Here is a 24,874-nt window from a genome sequence, read left to right on the forward strand (position 1 = left end):
GGGACAGCAAATAAGATATTTCTCCCCAGGATGGATTTCTACCCACTTGCAGCAGCCTGCAAACCAGATCGCAGTGAGCATCCTCCAGAATATCTCCCCACCTTTAGCACGCGGGCCCCTGGCCAGGGGGAAGTTCTTCAGGGATCTCTCCCTCCCTTCTTAGGACTGTTTGTTTCTGCAGCCAGAGATTAGGATCAAAAGGTTTGTTCCATGAAGGGAAAACGATTCTTCCCACTCGTCAGAGGGAACAGCACAATCAGAAACACTTCAGATGCTTGACCCACGCTCGAGCCTCCGAGCAAAAGTTGCAAGGAGAGGTTGATGTTTTCCAGGCCCAATTAGCATAATGTTGTAATTCCCGAGCTCTCAGGCTGCCTGCATCCCTTCGCCCCGGCCGCCCAGCGAGCGCAGCCGGCACCAGCTCCCCTCCTTCTGATCCATCACCATATGCCCGTCTTTTACAGTTCTTTGGTGCGTGATGCTCAGAGAGTGGATAATTAGCTAAATGAATTAATTGACATTCATACTCGTAATTAGCCCACCGGTTACAAGCAGCTATTCTCCTTGGGACAGCTAAAATTTCTCAGGGATTGGTGTTAAAACACTGGAAAATCGTTGGGGGTAAATACCGAGGGCCGACGGCGCCCGGGTTCTGCCTGGGCTGTGAGAGCCGCCGCACGGAAAACAAGCCCGTGCAAAAGCAGAGCAGGCTGTGGAACGTCTTGGATACGCCGCTGCTGCCCGGGAGGAGGAGAACTTTGCAGCTTCGGAAGAAATCCGGGCCAGATGGGCGGCCTCCAGCCGGCGGCTCCCACCAGCTCCCGGCTAACCCTTTCTCTGCCCCCACTCACCGGAGAATTCGCAGCGAAGCCCCGGCAGCGGAGGCTGCTCATGCAAAGCAATGGGAATTGGATGTCGTGAGTGTTAATTAAACCATTAATTACTGCTGAGCGAGGAAAAAAAAAAAAAAAAAAGTGACCTATTGGTTTTATGGCTTCTTGGAGTAGTTGAGAGGATGGATTGCTCTGAGGCTCGGCAGTGGGCAGAAGAAGGGGCTGCGGCATGAGGTAGATCTTTGTTGAAATGTAGGTTTTCTCAGATTTTAAAGGGATGCTGGCGATTGGTGCCGAGGCCAGGAGTGAGACCCACACTAGGGACAGGGTTAGTGCAGACTGACACCCCAGATCTCCTGTTCTGCTGGGGGAGACCACAACACCGGGGGTTTGGACAGGCTTTCAGGGTGTCCCAAACTGCCCACTCCCATCCACGGGGTGCACCCACAAGCCCCAACAATCTGCACCCACAGCCTCTGGAGTCACAGCCCCTCAGAGGAGATGTGCAGGGACCCCATGCCCTCAGAATGCAGCAGCGGTGAGTGAGCTGAAGGTCTCTTCTCCCTGGAAAAGGCCCCCAAAACCTGGGCACCGATGGGAAGAAGGGAGGGCAGCACATGAGCACCGCCATACAAATGGCTCCTTATGGAAAAGAGGAGAAAAAGTGACACTAATGCACTTGATAAATCACACTCTCATGTCTTGCTGCATCAGGAGCTCTGCACCGCCAGGGAGGAGAGCCTGGGCTGGGGGTACAAAGGACACCAGGGAGGGTATGAACCCTCCAACCACTCCGAGACCAGCATTGGGGTGCCCTGCCCTGCACCACCCTCTCATCCTGACAGGTTCTGCTACCCAAGGCAGCTGCAGCAGCTCTGGCTGGCACAGAGGCAGTGGCAGAGGGTGATAGGACAGGGTGATAAACTGGCACCCCACGAAGCCTGGGTCTCCCTCAGAGAAGGGCTCTCCCACGGCTCCTGGCACGGCATCAGGGCTGCATCACTCTGCCAGGAATCCTGTCCCTGGCTCCACCGAGCTATCAAAGCTTTAGATTTCCCTGGCACCGCCTGGAGCTTAAAGGCTGGGGAAAGGGACAAAAAAAAAAAAAAAAAAAAAAAAAAAAAAAAAAAAAGCCAGTCTCAGAAGAGAAGCAGTGGGAAAGGCTGGGCCAAGGAGCTGTCATGGCACCCCTTCAGCTACTATACACCCCAGTACGTTATCAAACACACTGCACAAAATAACAGGAAGGCTAATTTTTCTTTAGCTGCAGGCAAAAAAAAAAAAAAAATCAATTACAAGGTAACCTATTTTTCAACTCCTCCATTGGTATTCGCTTAATTTCGAGGCCGGCTTGCCCACCCTGCCAGGGAGAGGATGAGAGGCCGTGTGCCACAGGGCTGAGCCAGGCTCTGGCAGGGTTTAGCTTGAGTTTAATTGAGACACCAAAGCTCAGAGCAATGAGGGGTTGTTTGAACGGGACAGCACACGGTAAGGGGCACCCAGGCAGAGCCCAGCCCTGGTGGGATGGGCAGCACCAGGAGTTCCCTGGTGCTTGCAGGGCAGCAGGAAAAGCCCAGTGGCAAGCACGACTTTCTGGAGAAGGTTTGGGAGGTGCTGGTGGTCCATGTGGAAAGGGACTGCAAGAAGGGTCCGTGGGGACAGGAGCACTCAGGGTGTACATGAGGACAGGGCCACCCCAGGACGAACACTTCGACGTCCGGAGGCGTTACACAGACAGGGGACAGGACACTGGAGGTGCACAGGGACAGAGGCACTCACGTGGGGAGGGGTGGGCACAGGACATCCCTGGACACAGGGACATAAGATCCTGGGGGTATACAGAGACAGGGACCACCAGGGGACACACGGACACAGGGGAACACACGGACATAGGACACGGGGGGGACACACGGACTCGGGGGTACACTCGGACACGGGGGGACACTCGGACATGGGGAAGACTCGGGCAAGGGGGGACACTCGGACACAGGGGGACACTCGGACACGGAGGAACGCGAGGGAACACACTGACATGGGAGGACACTCGGACACAGGGGGACACTCGGACACGGGGGGACCTCGGACACGGGGAGACGCGAGGGGACACACGGACACGGGGGGACACTCGGACAGGGGGGGACCCTCGGACACAGGGGGACACTCGGACACAGGGGTACACTCGGACACGGGGGGACACTCGGACACGGGACCCCCGCGGGTCGCGCGGTACCGGCGCCGCCGCGGGCCGCCAGGGGGCGCCGTTGCTCCGAGCGGCGGCCGCGCACCGCGCGCTCCCCCCGCTCCCCTCACCGCCGCCGCGGCCGCCCCGGCCCAGAGCCGCGACCCGCCCCGCACCGTCCCCGCCCGTCCCCGCCCGTCCCCGCGGCCGGGGGCGGACACCGCGGGGGGACGGCCGGCCCTCCGGCAGCCCCCGGGCCCTCACGGAGCGGGCAGGGCGGGAGGGCAGGGGGGCCGTGAGGAGGAGGTGGCGGGGCGGAGCGAGGCTCGGCCAATCAGCGCGCGGCGGTTTCAAGAAGCCCCTTCCGCGCCCCGCCCCGCCCGCGCGGCGCCGCGCGGCCCCCGGGGTGTGGGGGGGACACGGGCCGAGGGGGAAGGGCCGGGGACCGGGAGAGGGCCCGGGGCACGGCCCCGCCGCACGGCCCCTGCCCGCCTTCCCGCTGCCCGGGGGAGGGGAGCAGCGCCAAGCCGGTCGCACCCACGCCGGGGTTCGGGGGCTGCCAGCGCGCCGCTTCGCCTCCGCCGCTGCCCGGGCCGGGGGGGGGGGTCTGCTCGCCCCCTGGTTGTGGTGGGGACGCCCCCCAGGCCTTGTATCAATAATGCAGCGTTATTAATTATGTAATTTAATTAATTACGCGCATGCAGCATCTACCGGCGGGTCGCTGGTGCTTTTTCATAAAAAGCCTTTTTTTTTTTTTGCTGGTCGGGGTTCTGCACGCAGGCCTCGCACCCCCGCAGCCGCTCCGCCGGGCCCCGGCGGTGTTTTGGCAGCGGTGATGCTTCGGCCAACGCCGACCTCCCTCGGGCAGCGAGCTCCCTCCAACCGCCGGCACAGCTGCGGCGGGTAAACAGGAAACCCCGACACCGCAGCCCCCGCCGGAGCCAGAAACCCCAACCCCACGGCAGGCAAATGACTCCTTCCCAAAAACATCGGCGGGCGTGGGGCCGGCCGGGAGAGGGGATGGGTGGCAGCCCCCCGGTGCCGCTGCCCGCCTGCCTGCGCCGGCTTCATTTGAATGCGAGCCATGCAGAGCGCTCGCCACCGCCACTGAGGTGTGGAAATCTCGCCCAGACGAGGAGGGGGCTCTTCCTGCTCACAGGTTTAGATGGGGGGAAGAAAAAAGCTTCTATTAGAAGACAGGGAATTTTAGACACCGAACCCAGCCGCTCTCAGTGGCTGCGCGACATTCCAGGGAGGCTGTGAAATGAAGGGGTTAGTTTGGAGGGGTGCAGGGAGTGTGTTGGATGGAAGCCCCTCTCCCGTCCTCCCCATTAGCATCTCCAGCAGTCATCGTGCCCCGGAGTTTCGGTTTTCCCATGGAAAAGGGAATACCAGGCTGGCAAGCAACATGAAAATAAACCAGCCTATAGCTTGGTCAAAATTAAAATTCAAACCCCAAACTGCCAGCAGCGGTGCCTGGCGGGAGGACTGTCCTGCAACAGGCTGGGGTGCAGCATGCCAGGCAGGAATGCAGCCTGTACAGGTCTGTGTCCAGCCGGGATGACAGTGGTGCCCATCTGCAAGAGCACACTGCCCACACACCCACTATGGATAAGGGCCACATCACTTCAGAGACTCACGGAGCCATTAGAGTACTGAATAGACCCCTGCGCCTTTGTAAGTGCAGGGCACGATTAAGGATGGAAATTTTAAAAAATGTGGTTTATTTTTACAACTGATATTCCAGCAGAATATTCCCAGTGAATTGACAACCACAGTTTTTCTCCCCAGCGATGGGTACCCTAAAGAGCCCCGGGTAGAAGCAGCCAGGCAGTGATGGACCAACAGTTCAAGGAAGGGGCCAGGAGAAGGGAAGCTGCTCTGGGAGGTCAGGAAAGGCCAACTAACCACCAAAACTTGGGAGCATTACGATATCCTGATGAGCCCCGGCGGCAGGGGCTTGAGGGCTCCTTTCTGCTGCCGGGAGGTCAGGGATGGGTGCAGGGATGTCGCCAGCCCAGGCAGAGGCAATAAAACGCCTGGAGTGATGCAGCAAAACAGGATGGAGGCGCGTGTCGAAATAAATCATCCATGGAGGCAAGGCAGGAGGAGGAGGAGGTTTGCTGCTCTCGAGCCTCTCTATATCTAACAAAGCCTCAGAAACCCCAGGTGGGCAGCAGGAGCCGGGGGAGGATCCAGCCGGCCGTGGCCCCAGCTGTCCCAGAGTGGAGCTGGTTCTGGCCAAGCACCCCCTGCTCCAGCTCTCCTGGGAGCTGGTTTTCCCATCCTTCCAGCTCCCGCGGCTTCACCTTGTGGCAGGCAATGCACAGAGCTGCCAGGAGTGATAAAATGGCTGTCCCCCAAATTTATGGAGTTTATCTGTGAATAACTCTCGGAGGTGAAGCGGCCGTTGAGCCGCGGAGGACGAAGGCTTTACTTCGGAAAACTCTCCCAGGGGCAGTGCAGGGCAGGCAGGAGCCCAGAGCCAGTTCCAGGGACCAGCAGAGACATGTCCCGTGCCCCCCAGGTCCCCCCAACTTGTAGGGCTGGAGCATCGCTGGGTGAGCTCGCCACTCACCCACGCTGGGGGAAGCCGAAGGCTCGTTTCCCATCTGCAGCGTGTTTATTAGGAGCTAAGTCATGAAAGAGGCTTTGGCACATCTCCGTGGCTCCCGTGGAGCGTGTTTAGCACAGCAGAGATCGCTGCTTCTTCCAACGGCACGTGCATGCCCGGGATTTCCACGCCGGCCAGGCATTGTGCCCCATGCTCTCTTCCATGCCAATCTTCTCCCCCCTCTCCCAGAAAGATTGTATCATGAGCTAGGGAGCAGCATCCTGATTCCTGGGGAAGCACAGCTGAGGCTGAGCAGGCTGGAGCTTCCACCTCATACCCCCTCCCCACTCTGCTGCAGTAACATCCATCCTAAGTTTCTGAGCCTCTTCTAATTTTGGAGGCCGTTAGCAAGCAGGCGCTGTTGCAGCCAAACGAGGCTGCCAATGTTTCCTTTAAAAAACTGCTTTCACTCCGAAGGACTCTTCTAGATGGTTTGCTTTTAATAGCAGGCTGCAGGGTGCAACGCCCAGCTCGTGGCCAGGGCTGTCTTTGGAGCGGGAAGGGACTGGATAGCATGGGGAGCAGGAGTGGGGACGTGCAGGGAGCCACACACATCCATCGTGGGGCCATGGCACATGTGCATCCCTTTCCTGGTTCAGACCAGCAAAGATCCTCACCCCCTTGCAGAGCTGATCCCACTGCAGCCCATATCCTCCTTTCCCTCACCAGCTGGTGGGAAAACCTCATAGCAGAGGGGTTCAGATACGGCTCCTAACCATGATGATATCTCAGAGGAGAAGGAAAGGCCAGAGGAGCCAGGGAGAAGCAGGAGGCAGTGAGGTCAGCACACTGGTAGGTGTGAGTGCTTTGAAAAACCCAATTGCTGCTTCAGTATAACCAGATTCAGGAAAATGAAGCTGAAGTGTGAAAAATGAAAGTGAAAAGATAGGAACCAACCCACGGCTATTTATTCTAAAAATACTGACCTAAATACTTAAGCGCACATATAAAAGTAGTTGTCTTGCTGATTTCCTTTATGAGAGTCTCCTGGTTTGGTTATTATTTCACTCAGAAACCAGAAGATGAGGATTTTTGGAGACATGGAGACTGTGCTCTAGCCTGGCACTCCAGAAGTCTTTTGCCCAAAGCTGTATGCCCAAATGTCATCCGAAAGCCCAGCTTTGAAATTCATTCATTAAGCGAATGAGGCCCTGTGGCGAGCAGCCCACGGATCGGAACGGGAAAGGCTTTGGCTGGGTCTCGTGCCATGGCTCTCGTGTTTCTCCATGGGTGGCATGATGGCAGTGGCCATGGGCATACTGTGAGCATGGCAAAGCCCCCAGAAGAGATTTGGGAGCAGAGGGAGGCACTCGGGCAGTGGCCTTGGCACAAAGCATCCCTCAGCTTGTGGCATTGGCAGAGCTGGGCTGTTGTACGCATCTGGGCTGGGGTTCACATCTGGGCTGGGGTTCACATCTGGGCTGGGGTTCACATCTGGGCTGTTGTGCAGGGTAGTCACCAGCCTCTGCCCACCTCCCCGCTCATGTGGCAGCAGCCAGGGCCAGGATGTGGGGAGGCTGTGGGTAGCCTGAGTACTGAGCCTGCCTTAGAGCAAAACTCCCTGGGACTAGTGAGACGACATGGCTGGCACAGTGGGGCCATTGCAGAGGAGCACCTATCCCGCAAGGCAGCCCTCTACCTAGGCATTTTGGGGTTTCCAAAAATACATCCCTGGAGGTGTCTGGGCCAAGCAGTGGGGTGGATGGCGAGCGAAGCCCAGGTGCAGGGGGCCCAGCAGTGCACAGAGACCCCTGCACGGTCACAGCCCCTTGATGCAGCAGCGTGACCTGCTCTGCACGACCTTCCTAGGGAAGATTATGAAAGTGCATTACGTGTGGAGGCAAAACGGATGGAGGAGCGGGCAGGAGTGCTGGGTCAGCAAGTCGTGCAGCCTGGAGGAGCGGCGAGTGCTCAGAGGGAGAAGGAAGAGATCGTGCTGAAAACAGTAAAGGTAAAAGCTGGGTGGGGGGGAAGTGGCTCCTTGCCTGAAGGTCCTGGGGAGGAGAGCCAGTCACAGCGTTTCCAGACGATAAAGTGAAGGTGCAAGCAGGAGAACACGGGCTTGATAAAATGCGTTAGTTTGGGTTTTTTTTAGTTAGGAAAAGGGGTGCTCAGTGCTGTGTGGGAGCAGGAAAGGGCTTTTGGAGTGTGGTCAATTGCCTGGGGGCAAGTCTGTTCCATACAGCATTCTGCAGACCAGAGGATGGATGAGCACCAGCCAGGTCTCCTCACTGCCTGCTGGGAAGCGAGGTGGCCGTGCATGGCTGGGTGTGTGAACAGAGCCAGAGCAAGCCCTCCAAGCAGCAAGAGCTGGGTTTGAAACCTTGGAGGATGTTGCAGAGGTGAGTGTCCCTAAGGACTCTGGCTCCAATGGCAGGCTGCTGACTGAAAAGGACTGCTCTTTCCTATAGTCCTGAGCTCTCCCTTCCTCCCACAAAACTCCCAGGAGTGATGGAGGAAACCCTCGTGGGCAGCAGAGCCAGTTGGACCACAGCTCACCCTGCAGCAGCTTTTTACCTAAAATAAGGCTGCTAAAATAAGTACCCAAACTGTCACCACACTCGCAGCAGATTTACAGCTCCATGCACGCACCTGGCACCAGTCCACCCTGCTGTGGGAGCACCCACGGGGCCAGTGGCAGCAGGGGGAAGGTCTTCTCCAAAACCCAAGGTCACCCTCTGTCAGAGGTGCTCTGGCCCCGTTGCAGGGGGCTGGAGGGGGTGGCTGGCTCAGGGCCCTGCTGGCGGCACATATCAGGCGGAGACAGATGGAAGAGGTGACAGATAAGGGACTCAGCCTGGAGAAGAAACAAGAGAGATAGGACCCAAAGGCTCTGCCCCGGCAGAGAGAGGAGGCTCAAAACCAGACCCAGCAGAGCTGGATTTAGATCCCGTAACGCCGGCTGGGCGCCTGTTCCCTGCCTAAACCCCTCCTTGCCGAGGGCAGGGGGGGTGAGGAGACCACTGATGTTGAACTGCAGATACTTAGGTGGTGCAGAGGTTTCTGCCTGGCTCCCAAGGCAGCTGAAAACTGCTGCTACTCTGGGGAGGCTGCAACCCTTCATTGAGAATGGCTTGGCATGGGGCACAGCTTGCAGGCTTGTGGGATGACTGAGAAAACTCCAAGACAGGCACCATCTCATCGTCTGTGGGGTCTACAGGCACACACAGCTCTGCTGGGATGTCCTGGGAGGATCCCTGCTATGCCATTGCCATAGGAGATCAACAGGCAGCACTGATGTGTAACCCCTTGAGGCATCCTCACTTCATGCCAGTGTCCTGTTTGGCCCCATTTAGCAGCCACAGGGGTGGATCAGGGTCAGACACAGACACCACCACATGGGAATGTCAGCAGCACTGCTGGGAGCCAGGTTGGGGTTGTCACCATGCAGGACCACAGCCCCTGCATGCTGGTTTGCTTGGGGAGAGGGTATTTCATTGCAAAATGTCCCTTGCAGTGAGAAGCAGGCTAGTGGCAAAGGAGGTGGGAACAAGGAGAATCAGACTCGCCCAGAGCAGCTGACACTGGCCAGAGGTGACTGGAGGTGACACTTTGTCAGGGTGACAGGGTAACTAGGGTCTGACATTTGGGTTTTGCCTTTGCTCCCTTTCCTGGGAGTCAAACCACGAGCGTGAGTTTGAGGCTCGCAAGTTGTCCTTTGCTCCTCAGCCAGGGAAGTCCTGCTCCTCTGCTTTCTCCCTGTTGCTTTCTCCCTTTGTACCTTCTACCTCTGTTTGTCTCCTCTGCAATGCCAGGAACCTCACAGAGTTAAATCTCAGGAACACCAGCTATGGGACTGCAGCATGGTTTCCCAGCTTTCCCTGGAGAAAGCCAGGAGCCATGTCCCACATGGGTGCTCCTGCTCAGCACTGTGCAGTGCCTGCCTGCAGCCGAGGTTAGCGCAGGAATTGGCGGGTGAGGAATTGGAGCTGCCACGCCGGGAGCTGCTGGGGAATAGCTGCCACGCTTTACATTCACAGCCCATCTATTTTGCAATAACTTCACCATGATGTTCCCACATAGACAAGCCTAAGCTAGCATAGATAATGAAATGGGTTAAAGGAGACAGGCGGAGGGAGAGGAGAGGAGCCAGCAACTGGTAGTAAATCAGGGAGAGAACAGGGTTACTTTAAATTCAAGGTCTTGGTGGCAGGGCAAGTTTGGTTTGTGCCAAGAGGCATGGGCTCAGAGGATGAGACACTGTTGGGGAAGACAGTAGTGTCTCCTTGGTGGGCCACCAACTTGTGTCCCCCATCAAATCCCACCCTGCTCCTGTAATTCCCCTGTGCCTGCCCCATGGGCATCACTGGGATTAAACACAGCCAAGGACCTATCCTGGGTGGTAAAGGGTGGTCAGAGGATCCTGAAGGAGGATCCTGGCAGGGCAGGCAGTGGCCTCTGCTCTTCAAGGGGAAGGTCCTGCAGGCCCACATCAGGTCTTGGTCAGGGCCAGGGAGACCCAGCCGCTGAGACTCCCCCACCTTTGGCACGGGCTTCGAGGCAGTCCAAACAGCTAATTAAATCCTGCTCTGCCTAATCAGAGCCATTGAGCACCAGTCAGAAGAAATTAATCCCGTGTTTTATTAGATGCTGTTTGAAGTCGGGTTTGGCACCTCATCCTCGGTTCTCATCTCCTTCTGGGGAAGGAAGAAGGACATCTGCGGGGAAGAGCGAGGGTGCAGCAGATGGCAGCGGGATGATTCAGGGGCTCGAGGAAGGAGCTGCGACTCCAGCGGCATCCCTGAGGGAGGGGGGACGAGACTCCTCTCCCTGCATCCCACAGCCTACCCCCTCCCCACGGCTGAGAGTCTGCGAGCCAGGCAGGCATCCCAAAAATACATGTTCCTCCGCATTGCATGCTAATGGCTCTGCGGAGAGGTCCCACCGCAATTAAAGCACGAGGAGCATTAATATGCAACGTGGAGAGGCCACTCTTCCCACAGCTACTCCCTCCCAAACCTGTCCTTCCTGCTGCACATCCCTGCCCACTGGGAGCCTGCCCACGGGATCCCACAGCAGTCCCAGTGGAGCCGCTGGCAGTGTGCAGTAAATTTGAGCCTTCCCTTTGCCGTGCCCAGGGGATTGCTGCCTTTTCCCCCTGGCACCAGGCACCTTCTCCTGCCTTCGGGCTCAGCGGAGCAGGATCTGTTGGGTACCCACCAGGTGGGTGCCATGCAACGCAGCCCTGGCACGGGAGACACCTGACAGCTGGGAGAAATCCACAGGCAGGTGTTTAAAACAACCAGCTGGGTGATGGTTTGGGGTTTTTAATGACTTCTGGTGCTTTAATTGCTGCAACCCAAGAAAAACTCCTGACAAGAGAATGTCTGGCCAAGTAGAGTAGCCCACAGGTTGCTCTCCACGCCTTGGGAGCGCTCAGTAGCCTTGGTACATCCTCCTGCGACTCGGCCTAGATGAAGCTGCTGGCTTGGGTGTGGGATTTATTTTTTTTCCTAAATTTCCTGTCACACTTGCGTTAAACTTTGCAGAGCCACTTAATTGCGTTCTGCGGTGGTGATGATATGAAATTAGTCTCCTTTCTGATCTTTAGCTAAGTTGGTCCAAAGCACCAGCTTATAATTTGCTCTTAATCATCAGGTGGCGGAAGATGCGAAGGCAGGGCCGGTGCCCGGTGATTCACATGGGCTGGGAGTTCCGCCCTTGCTGTGCCGGCGTTTGGCAGCTGGCAGGTTGGGCTTTGCCACCCTGGCATGGCAATAGTGATAATTTCTTCTGGTGCCACTTTGGGAAGTTTTTCATCATCTGCTCTTGGCCGTTCCCTCTTGAAAAAGCTGGGAATCACAGCTGACCGAGGAGAAGAGGGAAAGCTGAGGTGGTTTCCTGTCTCCCTTCTCTGGCTGCTCCCTCTCTGAGCATCTCAGAAACATCCTTTACTCCTGTCTGGGCACCTGAACCAGGCTGCTGAAGGCATCTGGAGAGGAAGGGATCCTGTCTCCCTTCTCTGGGCTTGCTTCATGCCCCAAACTACTCCAGGGGTTGGGGAGAGGAAGTGGCTGGGCTTTTGCCTACTCACCTATCCCAGACAACCATAGAGTTAGAAGAAAACAAGCTCCCGATGAACAGGAGCAGGGCAGGGCAATATTCTGGGCACAGAGAGGCCCTTTGCTGCCGAGGGCACGGCGCCCATCATTCCAGTGGCATTACTGCTTTCCACCTCCACACAGGAGGTACAGGATATCAAGGTATTATTTTTAACCAGGGATATTTAGTGAACTTCTCACGTGCTGCTGGAGGGTCAGATTTATCCCATAGCCTCAGTCCCAAGGGACACTCCCAGTTATTTTGAACCCATCAGAGCAGCAGAGGAGCAGAGGGATGCAAAGGCTCGGGAGACACAAAGTCTGGGGTTGTCTGGCCTGTCCCTCCGGTCTGTGCTGCAGAGGAGTGCGTGGAGCAGAGCCCCACACGCTTTGCCTTGTCATCGCCGCCGTCACCCCCGCCCCCACCATAAACCCCAAATCTCGGCGAAGCCCAAGTTTTCCTTTCTGCTCAGATGATCTCGGACGCCTGCAGGTTCTGATCCTTCCCGACCTACCGCATTGCAAGACTTTTTTCTCCCCCCCCCCCAACCCCCTAGTTCAATTTAAACCTCAATTTAAACTGTGAAGCGAGTTTGGCCCTGCTCAGGCAGGTCCCGGTGGCCGTGAACATTCCCACGGCGCCGCAGCGCTGCCGCCGCCGCGGGAGTCCCTCCCACGCCCCGCGGCTCCCCACGCCGCCCCGAGCCTCCCTGGCCTCGCACGGAGCGCATGGCCCCGCTCGCACCCGAGCTCCCCGGTGCTTTGAGTGTGAACCTCTCCGTTTAGCAGCGGGGGATTCACGGCACAACCCCAGCCAAGCGCGCAGCCGCCGTCCCGGCTGGTTTTTGTTCAGGCGGTCACTTCGGAGGTAGAGGTGAGGCCAGGGCAGGGGGAACGAGCTGTTCGAAGCCCTATTTTTGTGCTGCTTCAACATCTGTCCCCATGGGCACTGCCACCCGAGGCCGGGGCTGATAGTTAGCTCGGTGGGCTCCTGTAGAAACAGATGTGGTGGGGCAAGGGATGCAAAGCCCTGACTTCTAAATTAGAGGTGCCCAGGGACACAAGCGCAGAGGGGCTCCCCACAGCCCACCGTGCGCGACCCCCTGGAAGGTGCGGTTTTCCCCGCGTGTTTTTAGGGCAGCCAAGCGAACAAGCCCCGTGACTGAAGCTGCCCGCCGGGACAGGCCGCCCCGGGCTCCGCTCAGGGCTCCGCGCAGCCGGGCGCGCCTGGCCCCGAGGTGACCACCGGCAGCGCGGAGCTGGGGCGCGCGGCGCCGGGCGGGACCCCGGCGGACGAGGCGGACTGCCCAGCCCCCGGCCGCCTCCCTTCTTCCTTCTCTCTGTCCCTGCCTCCCGCCGGGTCCGTCCCGCCCGGCGCCGTGAGCGGCAGCGCCCGCCCGGCCGCACCGCCGCTCCCCGCCCCCCCCCCCCCGCCCGGGCGGTTTCAAGTCCCCCCTTCCGAGGTCTCCGCGGCGCCGGCCAATCAGCGCGCGCTGCGCGCCGCGGCCCGCCGCCTTAAAGGGCCCGTGCGCCGCGCGGCGCCGGGGAAGCGGCGCCGCCCGCGGGTCGAGCCCGGCGCGCTCTAGGACCGCGCGCCGCCGCCGCCCGCCTGCCCGGCCGCCGCGGGAGGCGCCCGCCGCCTCCGGAGCGGGGCGTGGCGCGGGGAGGCCCCGCCCCCGCCGGGCGGTGATTGCGGGAGCGGGCCGCCCGTCGGCGGCGGGGGCGGCGCCCGGCGCGGCCACGTTCGGGTGCGCGGCCAGCGGCGCGTTTGGGCGCAGCGAGCGGCGGCGGGGCGCGGGGGCGATGGGGGCGCGGCGGCGGCCGGCGCTCTGACAGCCCCCGGCGCTCCCTCGGGCGGCGGGCGCAGCGGCTCCGGCGGCAGCGGCGGGTCTCGGCGGCCGCCCCCCTCCTCCTCGGCGCGGACCATGTTCGCCAAAGGGAAGGGCTCGGCGGTGCCCTCGGACGGGCAGGCGCGGGAGAAGTAAGAGCGGCGGCGGCGGCGGCGGCGGGGGGAGCGGGGCGGCGGTGGCGGCGGGCGGCTTTGTGCGGGGCGGGAGCGGGGCGCCTCCTCCTCCGACCCGCCGCTCGGCTGTTGCAGGCTGGCGCTGTACGTCTACGAGTACCTGCTGCACGTCGGCGCCCAGAAGTCTGCGCAGACCTTCCTGTCCGAGGTGAGCCCCGCCGCCCCCCGCGCCCTTTGTGCGCCGCCGCACGCCGCCCTCCATCTTGCGCGGGGGCGGCGGCGGCGCCGGGGGGTCGCCGCGCGTGGGGGCCCACGCCCACCCGCGACCACCCCCCCCACCCACACCGCCCCCCCTCCCAACCCACACCCCTTCCGCCTTCCTCTCGCCCGCAGATCCGGGGGAGAAGAACATCACGCTGGGAGAGCCCCCCGGCTTCCTGCACTCCTGGTGGTGGTAAGTGCGGGGTGTCCCGTCGCGGGTGGGAGCAGCCCCCGGGGGTGTGCTGGGGGGGTGCAGCCCCGGTAGCGGCGTGAGGTCAGCAGCGGCGGCGAGCCCCGAACCGCCCGGCTCCCGCTCCCCGCGGGGCGTCGAGGCGCGGCGGAGCCACCCCCGCCCGCGGGAGCGGCGGGCAGGGCTCCCGCTGGAGAGCTGCCGGGTCAGCCGCAGGCACCGGGCTGTGCCGCTGCCGCTGGGGCGCCCGGGGGAGCAGGGCTGGCGGCTGCGAGGCTGGGAGAAGTCCCTGAAGTCTCACGGGGAGGGTTATCCCTTCGAGGTGTTGCCTTCTTAAAGGCTACTTGCGCTTCCTTAAGCGCCCAGCATCCCCGCTCCTGACGGTCGGGTCCGAGCGGTGTGGAGCTGGGATGCGCAGCTGGATCCGGCTGAGCTCCCGTCCCAGCCGTGGGCCCCGTGGGGTGGGAAGCCGCTCACCTGCGCTGACCCGGGTGCCCGATCCCCGATGAGTAACTGCTCTTGTCCCGTCTCTCCCTGCCATGCAGCGTGTTTTGGGACCTGTACTGCGCTGCTCCCGAAAGGCGAGACACTTGTGAACATTCGAGTGAAGCCAAAGCCTTTCATGACTACGTGAGTAACAAGTTTCTAATCCTCGCGGTAATTACGGCGTTGGGGAGCTCCGGCGCACCGAGAGCCAACCTAACGTAACCGACTGGCAAAAAGCGTGGGGTTTTCTTTAACCAGCGATGTTCTGATTTGACTGAACAGTGTTTCATAGTGTTGCAATTATGTAAATGAGCTCAGATACTTATCTTAAGCACTTAAAGGCATTCGGGCTAGTGGTAGAATTAAGAAGTTTTGCATAGCAATGGACAACAAAGCGTTTATAGAGGGTCGATGGGGAGATACTTCATGCTGAGGACACTGTGATTGTGAGATGTTTCATGCTGAAGACACCTCGAAGGGTGGGTGGGGATTGGATTTCGGTGGGGAGGAGAAGGGGGAATTCCCCAAACCGCTGTTGATGCCCCAGTTAATATCTCCATGCCTTTGGCAAGGCTAAGGGCTTCCTTGGTTTCCTGGGTGCTCCCTTGATCCCAGCGAGGTAGAGGTGTTGTCTTGTTGAAGCTGGTGTTACAGACCCCTGTTGGCTGGTGCTTGTGCATCTTGGCTCTCCACGGTTTGGGTTGATCTCTGCAGAGGTGGCAGCATGACCCAGGGACGGATGATGCCTCTGGGGGGGCAGGCGTGAGTCTGAGGTGTCTTCTAGAGGACTGTCCCCTTGGCAAGGGTGGGTGGCACGTCTGCCCCAGCGGGCGATGGGTGGGCTGCCCACTCGGTGCCCGCATCCGCAGCGTTGGGAGGAATTTGCATCAAAGGATTAGTCACCTGGCTGCGGGCTTGGACCCCAGTCAAGTGCGTTTAAACCTTGTAGCAGGAGCTGGTTTTGTCTGCTCCGGGGAGACTATGGTATGGAAACCATTTTTCCTCCCTTCCCAAGTTTCTCGTTGCCTCGACATGCCTGTTTTGGGATGTGGAGGGTTTGCTGGTGAGTGATGCCGGGGCAAGCGTCTCGGGGGACCTCCACGGCGCTCTCACACGCTGGCACTGGACACAGCCCTGGGGCACAGGCAGTGCCAGAGAGGCTTGGCTGGCTGCTGAGCTGCCTCTTGTCTCTTCCCACCCCGCTGGGTCATGGGAGAAATGCGTCTGGATATTTGCTAGGTGGAGTTTGTCTGTCTGTCCATCGCTGTGGCCGCTGTTTGCATTGCTTGTTTTCACTGGGTCGGATTAAGGTGGTGAACTCCTGAACCGAGGGTCAGAGCTGACAACCAGCAGCACATCTACCAGTTGTTGGCTTCTGCTCGCTTCCTGGATGTTTTGGGGCAAATTGTGGGGTTTTTGGGAGCCCAGATGGGACAGCAGGCTCATCAGGAGCAAGGCAAAGGTAGATCTTTGGACAGCAGTGCCACAGGTGAAGATGACATTAGCGAGCAAGACGTGGTAATGCTCCATCCACAGCAGCCTCCTCATCTTGTCTGAGGATTTAGTGTATTTAGAGAAATTAATCTTTTTTTAGCTTGGTAATAATTCTAACAATAGGCCTGAGTGCATTAGATGATTCGCATAAACTTCTTTAATACACGTTGCTTTAAGCTTACAGTAAATAGACACAATCCTGATTGTTTTTAATTCTCGGTGTAATGCAGTTTTGTAACAGCCCCAAGTGCTTTACCTTTTGGGTAACTCCTAAGAAGATTTTCACTCCCCTATGCTTTTGGCTTGGTGGCACTGGGTTGGTTTCCCCAGGGCATGTTTTGGCCCCAAGACAGGGCTTGTGCTTCTCCGTGGCGTGGCTGGTGACGGATGCTCACGGTACAGTCCCTCTCTGAGGAGTGGTGCTTTGCTGGCACAACGTGTACTTTACAGGGCGAGGGACCTACCTGGCCAAAACTTAAATATTGACCAAAGAACCGAATGATAACCGTGGGAGTGTGAATAGAGCCTTGTTTCTCTCCAGCTTCCGGGGCAGGCTGCTGGTACTGGTGAGAGCAGTGGGCAGTGTCAAACACCAAAAAACCCAGTGACCCATCAGCAGTGCATGGCAGCTAAAATGGGATATGAGCCCCAAATGGGCCTGCATCAGTGAGTCACGAATTGCTTCATGTGGTGCTTGTGGTTAAAAATATCTCAACCTAAGTCCTGCCACAGGTTGCTGGAGCACTGTATTTACACTTGGCCAGCAATGGGCAAACTCCGTGTGTCCTGCTTGGTGTTTGCCCAAAATATGGTGTGTGTGTTAACCCAGAGATTGTGCTACTGTAAGGACAGAAAGAGGAGGGGATGCTTTGGGAGCCTGGCATGTCACTTTCCCAGAGGCAGCACCAGAGGTGCTGGTTCTTGCCTGGGAGACAAATCTTTGGGAACGGGGAGCAGTTCTCGTTAGCGGGGTGCTAACAGTGGGATTTGCATGGTGTTTCATTTCCACTTAATTTTCCAGCATAACTGTATGAAAACTATTAGGAGCAGCAGGACAAATTGCCAATTTCCCTCTCCAGTTTTATTCAATCTTCAGTGGAAAAATTAAAGTAAGGAGAAATCCCACTGCTAGTTTTCTTGATGGGACCCTTGAAAACTGTTAGGTCTTGTGAGAACTTGGAAATGCTGCTTTTTACCTTTCCCTTAAGATTTTCTTCCCAAGCTGAGACAAAAGCCTGCTGGGACTTTGCAGAAAGGTTGGGAGAAGAGTTGACAGGAGTGGGGATTCACCTGGCACAGGCAGGAGGAATGCTGCTCCGCTCTCCCCTTCCACCTCTGCGCGTCTCTTAACACAACTATTGACTTGCGTTGGTCGGAGGGTTGTTACTCATCCTCTTCCGCCTGTACCCAAAGAGTTTACCCAAGGATAAGCAGCCCCATGAGCACTCACCAACTACTAAAACTCAACCCATGGCCAGTGATGTGGGCTCCTGCAAGCCCCGTGGCCAGCACACTGCCGGAGCCGGCGAGCTTTGCAACGGGATCGCTCGTCATGACAGGGGATTTCAGCCGGCGCCTTATCTGGGAATTGGCTGATGGCTGGTCGCAGTTGAGCATTTCAACGCCGTGAAAGCCAATACAATTTGAGTTAGCGGTGATGACTGCCAGTTTAAATACCGCAGTGAATTTCTGTCAAAGAGCTAATACATAGAAAGGGGAATTGCAGAAAACTTGATCACCAGAACCACTTCAGTCGATTTTGGCCTCGAGCTACAGAAAATGAACTTAAATCTAGTTGACTGTTGCTACATACTTTTTTTTTTTTTTTTTTTTTTTTTTTTTTTTTTTTTTTTGTGGTATTACTCTGCCTGCACAGCCAGCTCATGTCAACATGTAGGAGAGAAAACTCAGAGTAGCCTTTAGCTGATGAAGAATTTGACTTCATCATTCCCTTCCTCTGTTCCCCTGAGTTTCCTCCTAAGAAGGAGTTGCACTTGGGAGCGTTTGAAATGCTGTTTTCTTGCAGCACAAGATCTGCAGAGCTGTGGCTTCAACTTGCCATTAACGCAAAGCATTGATTTATTTGTTTTTGGTTTTAACTTTGGAAAGCTGCTGCAGTTCCTTCTAACTTAGGTCTGGAAGGATGCTCTGCAGCAGCATAGTTGGTTGCTGCTGAAGTGTAGTGGTTGGTCTGGGAAAAGATGGTGTGTTTGGGGCTCCTGTCCTGTCTTGGTTGGGAACAACCAGGGCTCCCTCCTTTTCCCCATCTGAAACAGTTCCCCTTTGAGATCTCAGGGGTTTCTAAAGCTCATGGGGATGGAGGGATGGAGGGGATGGATGGAGGGATGGATGGATGGATGGATGGATGGATGGATGGATGGATGGATGGATGGAGAATTCAGGTTTGCTGGAGTTAGTTTGCTTGGTGGGAACAGCCCCAAGAGGTTGGAAGGACTTAGGCCTGTTGGGATGTTTCTTTTATGCTGGATCTGCCAATCACACTCCATCCAGGTGTGGGACAGGCAGCCCATACCAGCATCACTGCCTGGGTGTTCCTGGGCTGCAGGGGAGCATTTCATTGTCACAGCACCTTGGGGTTGGTGTGGCCAATTCATGGCATGGTGCTCTGGCACCAGGTGACATTGGCCTTGTGGGACCCCTGGGAAGGGATGCTCTCCTTCATGCTTGAAGGGTTTGGTGTGACTGTCTCCTCTCCCATGCCAAGCTTTCTTCTTGTTCCAGGACCAGTGAAGGTTGTAAGACCTTGTTCAAGGCACCCATGGGTGTGAGGGTGGGACCAGCAGGTGTGAGAGTGTTGATCCAAGAGTCCCTCTGTGGTGATGGTCCGTGAGAGCTTCTCCTGTTGCGTGCAGCCAGTGTATTGAAAACGTGTTGTGTAGGAGAAGAGGTGTTTTTGGGGCAGGTTTAGTGCAACGCAGAGACAGGGGTTGGGAACAGCTTTGTGTGGTCCCTGTGAGCCCCCACAGGCGCTGCCTGAGCCCTGGGCATGTGGCTCAGCAGTGGCACACGCAGCTCTGCCCTATTCCCGTGCAGGACTGTGCTCCATCTGGGCTCCATCCAGCTCCACTCTGCAGGGACAGGGATCCCTGGTAGGTAACCAGAGAAAGGAGTTTCCTTCAGGAGTGGCAGGCTGCCAGGAGCAGCTGCAAAACTCCACATTACTTCAAAAAAAAAAAAAATTGCAATGAAAATAAATAAATCCAGATATTCCCTCTCCTGGCAGCGCAGGGCTCAGCTTTCCCTCCCAGTTTAGGGTACTGGTGAGCCTGGCTGTGCTTTAAAGCCTGCTCTTGCTGGAGTACCACGCAAAGATGGATTAGTTAAATACTACATTTTAAACAACATTGGCTGTCATGACAGAGCAACCTCTGCTGCCACTCTTCCTGCTGCCCAGCAGCAGGGCCAGGCCGTTTCAGAGCAGCACCTTTCCACGGGTGATGCTCGTGGAGAGGGCTCCATTGTGAAACCGGAGGTCAGAGCCCAGAGCTTATGTCTTAGTCTTTGACTGGGGAGCCTAAATATTTATCCTGTTCTGTCCCTAATGAAAACAAATTGTCAACAGTTGTTCAGTAACTGACTAAATTAAAATCTGTAATTAGTCAATTAGATTAAAGAGTTGGCACAACCTGATTGTATCATGCTGGTTAGGTTATTAAGAGAAAGGGTGTGATTTTTAATTACTGAATGCTAATTTTGACGGTTTCAAATAGAAACAGACGTTCCCCCCCTCCACCCCACCCCGAGTGCCTATGCAAAAGTAAGGCAGGGGATGGATTTTATATCAACAAATGGTGTGAACATGCAAAGTTTCTCTGGCTCCAGTCCGGGAGGGGGTTCTCCAAAAAAGCCGGGAGCGGCAGAGGAGGAAGGATTTGTTCAATCCCGCCTGAGGATGGGAGGGCAGGTGGGGGTTTGTGCCACGGGTGGGCAGCCCTGGCACGGCTGGGTGCTGACCACCGCCCGTGGGGGTCCTGCCCTGCTGCCCCACTGCCCATCCTGGTGCGTGCAGGTCAGCGTGCCCTCACCTCGCCACCACCCCGTGTGCAGCGATGAGCCGCATTGGAATGGCTTTTTTCTTCCTTTTCCCTGTTTTATTTTTTTTTGTAGTATCTTTTTAATCCCCCTCCCCCCCAGCGCTTGAGCGAGGGGCCAGCTTCCAGCGGCAGGCAAAGCCCGCAGCAGGGAGGAGGAGGAGGAGGAGGAGGAAGGCCTGGCGTGGCGAGCGCGGCAGCCCCAGCGCCATCCCATTGTTTGCCCCGGCGGCCACGTGGGCGAGCGCGGTGAGGCCGGCGAGGGGACCCGCTGCCGGCGCGGGGGCTGCGGGGGGAGCGCCTGGCCCCGGCATCTGCCGGGCTCCGGGCGAGCACAAAGCTCCCAGCCTGCCCTCCCCGGCCTTCGGGGGTCCCTCTGCAGGAACAAAGAGGGCGAGGGGCCGTGCCGTGCCGTGCCGTGCCGTGCCGTGCCGTGCCGTGCCGTGCCGTGCCGTGCCGTGCCGTGCCGTGCCGTGCCGTGCCAGGGAAGCTGCGGCCGGCACGGGCGCTCCTGTCCGGCGGCGGGCAGCGGGGAGGTGTTAGGTCAGGACGCCGTCTGTTGGGTACGAGTGGGACTTTCCTGTTCTCCTGATCATTTCCTTCCTTACCTTGGAAACTTGGATTTTCTCCTACTTTTGTTCCCTGTTTTTCTCTTGCGGAGCCGTCTCCCTGGTTCTATTGGAAACAGCTGCCGGAGCTGGTCCTGGGGAGCGGGCGGGGGGCTCTGGCTCTTTCTCCTCTCTCCCTGCTCACGCTCCCGTGGCAGAGTTGGCACTGCCGAAATGGCACCCGGCTGTGGGAAGCCCTCGCTGGTGGCGGGGTGCTCCGGGGGGAGCTGCTGCTGCCACGTTTGTTCCCGGTGTTCCTTAGGAACGGAGGGGATGGCAGAGGGAGAGCGGTGCAGCGCCCGAGGCACCTTGTGTCCAGCCTGGCTGGTGCTGGGATCTGAGCTGCGCTGCCCACAGGACGCAGGATGGGCTGGATCCCCGTGAGCATCACACACCCGCCTTGCCAGCATCCCACTTGGGGGGCACGGAGGCTCCCTGACTTCTGCTGAGGTTTCTGCTCAACCCAAGAGCACGTTCCTCCTTATTTCCCAGCATCTTCCCCCTCTGAGTCTTCACCCTGCAGATCCTTGGGGAGACAGCCCATGGCTGAGGTCTCAGTGGAGCAGAAACAGTGCTTTCCTCCAGGCTGGCAGGGAGCAAAAATGTCTCTGCAAGTAAACAAATACCTCACCTCTGCCTTGGTTTGGGTTTTAGTTTTCTTTTTTTTTTTTTTTTTTTTTCTCTCAAAACTCCTGGTTGTTGCCACAAGTGCCAGGAGCTGAGTTCAAAGCTAGAGCTGTGCAGTCAAGGGGAGATTTGCGAAATATGGGATAGCTTCTGGATGCTGCTTCTTGTGTGTGATGGGACCCCACTGCCCACCCACCCACTGCCACCTCCTCTTGTCCCCAGAGCAGTGACACCAGTCTCCTGTGCCAGTCAGGGCAAGAAGGGTGGCTTGGGTAAGATTTGGGATTGGATGAGGGCACAGCTCTGTGTGGACCAGCTTTTCTTTTGTGTTGGGTTTGTGCATTTAATGAATTTTTTTTTTTTTTAATAAGAGGAGAAATGCTCACTCTCCTGCCTGAGCTTAATGTGGCATGCATGGTGACTGTTAGTATCAAAATCAAGCAGAAAAAATAAAGTATACATACACAGTTATATCTGTGGAATATGCACAATTAAGATGGACATATGGATAAAGATAGAAGGGCATGTGCCTGTATATTTTGGAGTGGTGGGACAGAGCAGTGCTTTGTGCCTGACCATCCAACCCCCTCCCATTGCCTTACTCTGCCTCCTCCATGGCCTTTGCCACCCATCACCAGTGGTTTTCAGCAAGGTGACTTCCACCTCAGTGTTCCCTGGGCTGGTGGGAGGCTGTGGGGTCAGTCTGTCTGTTTGTCTGTCTGTCTGTCCGTGTGCAAGGCTGCGCCTGCTGCCTTAAGATAAAGTCCAAAGGAAGACCTCTGGCTGTGTCTTGAGCTAACATTTCTTTTTAATTTTTTTTTTTCCTTAATGTTTCTGCATCAACCCTTGAACATTTGATCTGGTGCCTCTCCTCCTGGGGTGCGGCAGCTTTCTGTAGTGAAAAATGAGCTCTCACCACCCCTCCTGCCTGCTCAAACAGGAGTGAGGGGGGTTTCCTTCCCATTTTCCCTGGAATTGGGCTGGGTATTTTTACAATCTCTCAAGGCTGAGCTTGCACCTATAATTGGAATTTTTTGGCTACAAGCTGAAGCAGGGGGATGCACTGCAGCAGCTCTGACTTGCTGGTGAGCACGACCTGCCCAACACAGCTGGCGTGCTGGCATCCCATGGCATTCCCAGGCAGGTACAACAGCCCACTGCCAGTCCCTCCTACCTGAGATGGAATTTCCTTGTGTGCCCCACTCCTCTCCCAGCTCCCACCCACGCAGCTGTCATCGTACCTGGGTCACCTGGTGCAACACTGACTGGTGCCCACCATAGCAAGTGGCCAGCTGGCATCTGCTTCCTTCCAGAACAGCCTTGCTGTGAGTGTGTCCCAAGCCTTGGCTTTGCCTGTTTACTCATTTCGAGTAACTGTAAGGTGGGAAATGCCTCTCTGTCACTGCATGGGTAGCTGCCAGTGCCCAGCTGTGTCCCCAGGCAGGTGGCTGCTTCCTGTCCCAGGCAGTGTTTTTAACTCAGCCTCGAGGTTGGTTGTTTATAGTTGTGTTTTTTGCCTTCTCTTTTTTTAAGTTAAAAAAAAAAAAGGCAGGGCACTCTGAGGAAGGGGCAGGGCGCTTCCTTGAAGCACCCTGGTTTGGGGTGGGCAGATAAGGTTGCTGCGTCACACTGGGCTCCTCTGCCCTGCCCAGCCCAGAGCCTTGCCCTCCTGCTCTGCCCAGCCCTCACTGTGTGCTTATCCTGTTTTTTGGGGGGAAGCCCCATTGGGATAAGGCAGCCTCTAGTGCAGAATCTGCTTGAATCCTCACATCACCCTGCCCACAAGTGGTGCTCACAAACGAGAAGGAGGGAGAGGTGCTTTCTCCCCCTTGGCTCCTCTCTGCCAGAGAGCTGTGTGGCTGATGGGGTGTAAATCACACCCAGCCTCCCTGTGCCCATCTGCCAGCAGAGTGGTAGGGGGAGTCATGGCTGGTGGCAGCTTGGGGTGACTCTCCATCACAGCTCCAGTCCCACTCCTGCATCCCCATGGCTCTGGGGAAGTGCCTGCTCTTCCCTGAGGAGCAGAACCTGGGTCTGCCTGTTGGTGCTGGAACACTTTGGCTCTTCCTGTGCGAGGCGTGAACCAGGAGATGGGTCTGGTTTTATGAGACCCTGTTGGGGTCGGGTTTGGGGCAGGGACAGCCACATTTTGAAATGCTTGGTCTTTAGGCAGAGATGGGCTTTGTGGGATATGGTTGGGGATGGAGGTGGGAGCTCACAAGGAAGCAAACACTGCCACACATTGCATACGGGTCCCTTTAGCCCAGCTCAAGCACAATTTTCCATGGAAACCCCCAAAACAGATGGTTTTGTTTTATGCTGGGTATTATAGCACCAATAACACCCAGGTGCTTCCCACCTTTGCCAGTTTCCTCTGGAGAGGAGGTCCAGGCTGAGGCTTCCAGGGCTCATTTCATCGTTAAAAGCAGATTTACTTGCTTGTCCCAGAGCCCTTCAGGATGTTGTGGCACGTCCTGACAGCTTGTCCGTCCTTACCTGCAGTCATCAAGGAGTTTTCAACATGACTTATATAAAGCCTTTGTACTTGGATTGCTCCAGCGTGCTGCACAATGGCTTCTTTGTCATCCTGCCAGCTAATTAATTTTAACTTTTACCGTTGCTCCAGCGTGGTGCATCGTCCGCCTGGTCCATTTGAAGCTTCTCCCCCCAGCCTTAAGTGTTTTCCAAGCAGTTTGACTTGTTGCTGCTGAGCACTGGAGAAACCAGCTGGCCCCGCTGGTGCTCATCTTCTGGAGAAGGAGCTGCCTTCACACTGCTGCAGGAGCTGGGGCTGGTGGAGGAAAAGCTATTAGGAAGCTCAGGTTTTCTCCAGTGGCTTGTTTCTCCTGGCTGGCAGCAGAAGGTCCCCACAGAGAACATCCTCTCATGAAAATAACAGGCTCTGGCTTTCTGGCCAATGATTGACACACCTTGCAGCCAGAGGTGAAAGCTTTGGCTGCATCTTCAGGACAAAACCCTTTGTGCCTGGGGATGTCTAAGCATGAGGGGTGTGACAATGGTGATTTCTGGAGGGTTGGACTGTGGTTGTGCTCTGGGTGCTTTTTGCTTGCGTCTTGTGAGCAAATATCTCCAGCACAGCATTCCTGGTGTAGCAGAGAGATTTCCCCTGGTACCTCCAGAATGTTGAGCGGGGAGCCAAGCATCTCCTTGGAGCTACCTGGAGAAGGACCAGGAGAGAGTGACCCCAGCTGGTGTCCCAGCCCTTGGGGTGGGATGAGCCAGGGTATTGTCTGTTCCAGAGGGATGGAGATGGCCACATGCATAAACACCAGCTGAACGTGCCGCCGTGGGGTTTGTGTGAGCAGTGCTGTGGCAGGGGGAGTTCCCCTCTGCTCAGGATGGGGATGGTGGCAGGTCAGGGAATATGGAACTGCTGCCTTTGTGTTTAATCTGGTTATAAGGATGGCTATTAGAGATAATGAATTTTGCCTGTCCCCACTGTTGTAATACAAGAACCCAACTGTCTTTCAACGCCGCGAAGGTCACTCCTCTTTATTTCTGGTTG

At 57.1% G+C, this 24,874-nt stretch overlaps 1 protein-coding gene and 2 long non-coding RNA genes across 6 annotated transcripts in view; 2 read left to right on the top strand and 1 right to left on the bottom strand.

The window, feature by feature from the left end:
• The first annotated feature begins 4,698 nt into the window (after nt 1–4,698).
• On the top strand, nt 4,699–10,539 carry LOC136365125 (uncharacterized). The gene is made up of 2 exons (XR_010744270.1): nt 4,699–7,577; nt 10,214–10,539. It is a non-coding gene; the product is annotated as an uncharacterized lncRNA (long non-coding RNA).
• Nucleotides 10,540–11,054: 515 nt separating this feature from the next.
• LOC136365126 (uncharacterized) lies at nt 11,055–12,728 on the bottom strand. Its single transcript, XR_010744271.1, has 2 exons — nt 12,237–12,728; nt 11,055–11,431 (listed from the first exon to the last, which is right to left on the bottom strand). It is a non-coding gene; the product is annotated as an uncharacterized lncRNA (long non-coding RNA).
• A 699-nt stretch (nt 12,729–13,427) lies between these two features.
• Nucleotides 13,428–24,874, top strand: part of SSBP3 (single stranded DNA binding protein 3) — a 54,460-nt gene continuing 43,013 nt past the window's right edge. Inside the window, exons 1-4 of one of the 4 annotated variants that reach the window (XM_066325451.1) lie at nt 13,428–13,648; nt 13,766–13,843; nt 14,028–14,084; nt 14,627–14,711. In XM_066325451.1, the coding sequence (XP_066181548.1) occupies nt 13,593–13,648; nt 13,766–13,843; nt 14,028–14,084; nt 14,627–14,711 (276 nt within the window). In that variant the 5' untranslated portion in view covers nt 13,428–13,592. Of the gene's footprint in view, nt 13,649–13,765; nt 13,844–13,982; nt 14,085–14,626; nt 14,712–24,874 lie in introns of those variants that run through there. The other 3 variants (XM_066325449.1, XM_066325450.1, XM_066325448.1) reach the window with 3 other exon arrangements.

This window comes from Sylvia atricapilla, chromosome 9 (assembly GCF_009819655.1).
Source record: "Sylvia atricapilla isolate bSylAtr1 chromosome 9, bSylAtr1.pri, whole genome shotgun sequence".
Classification (NCBI taxonomy): domain Eukaryota; kingdom Metazoa; phylum Chordata; class Aves; order Passeriformes; family Sylviidae; genus Sylvia; species Sylvia atricapilla.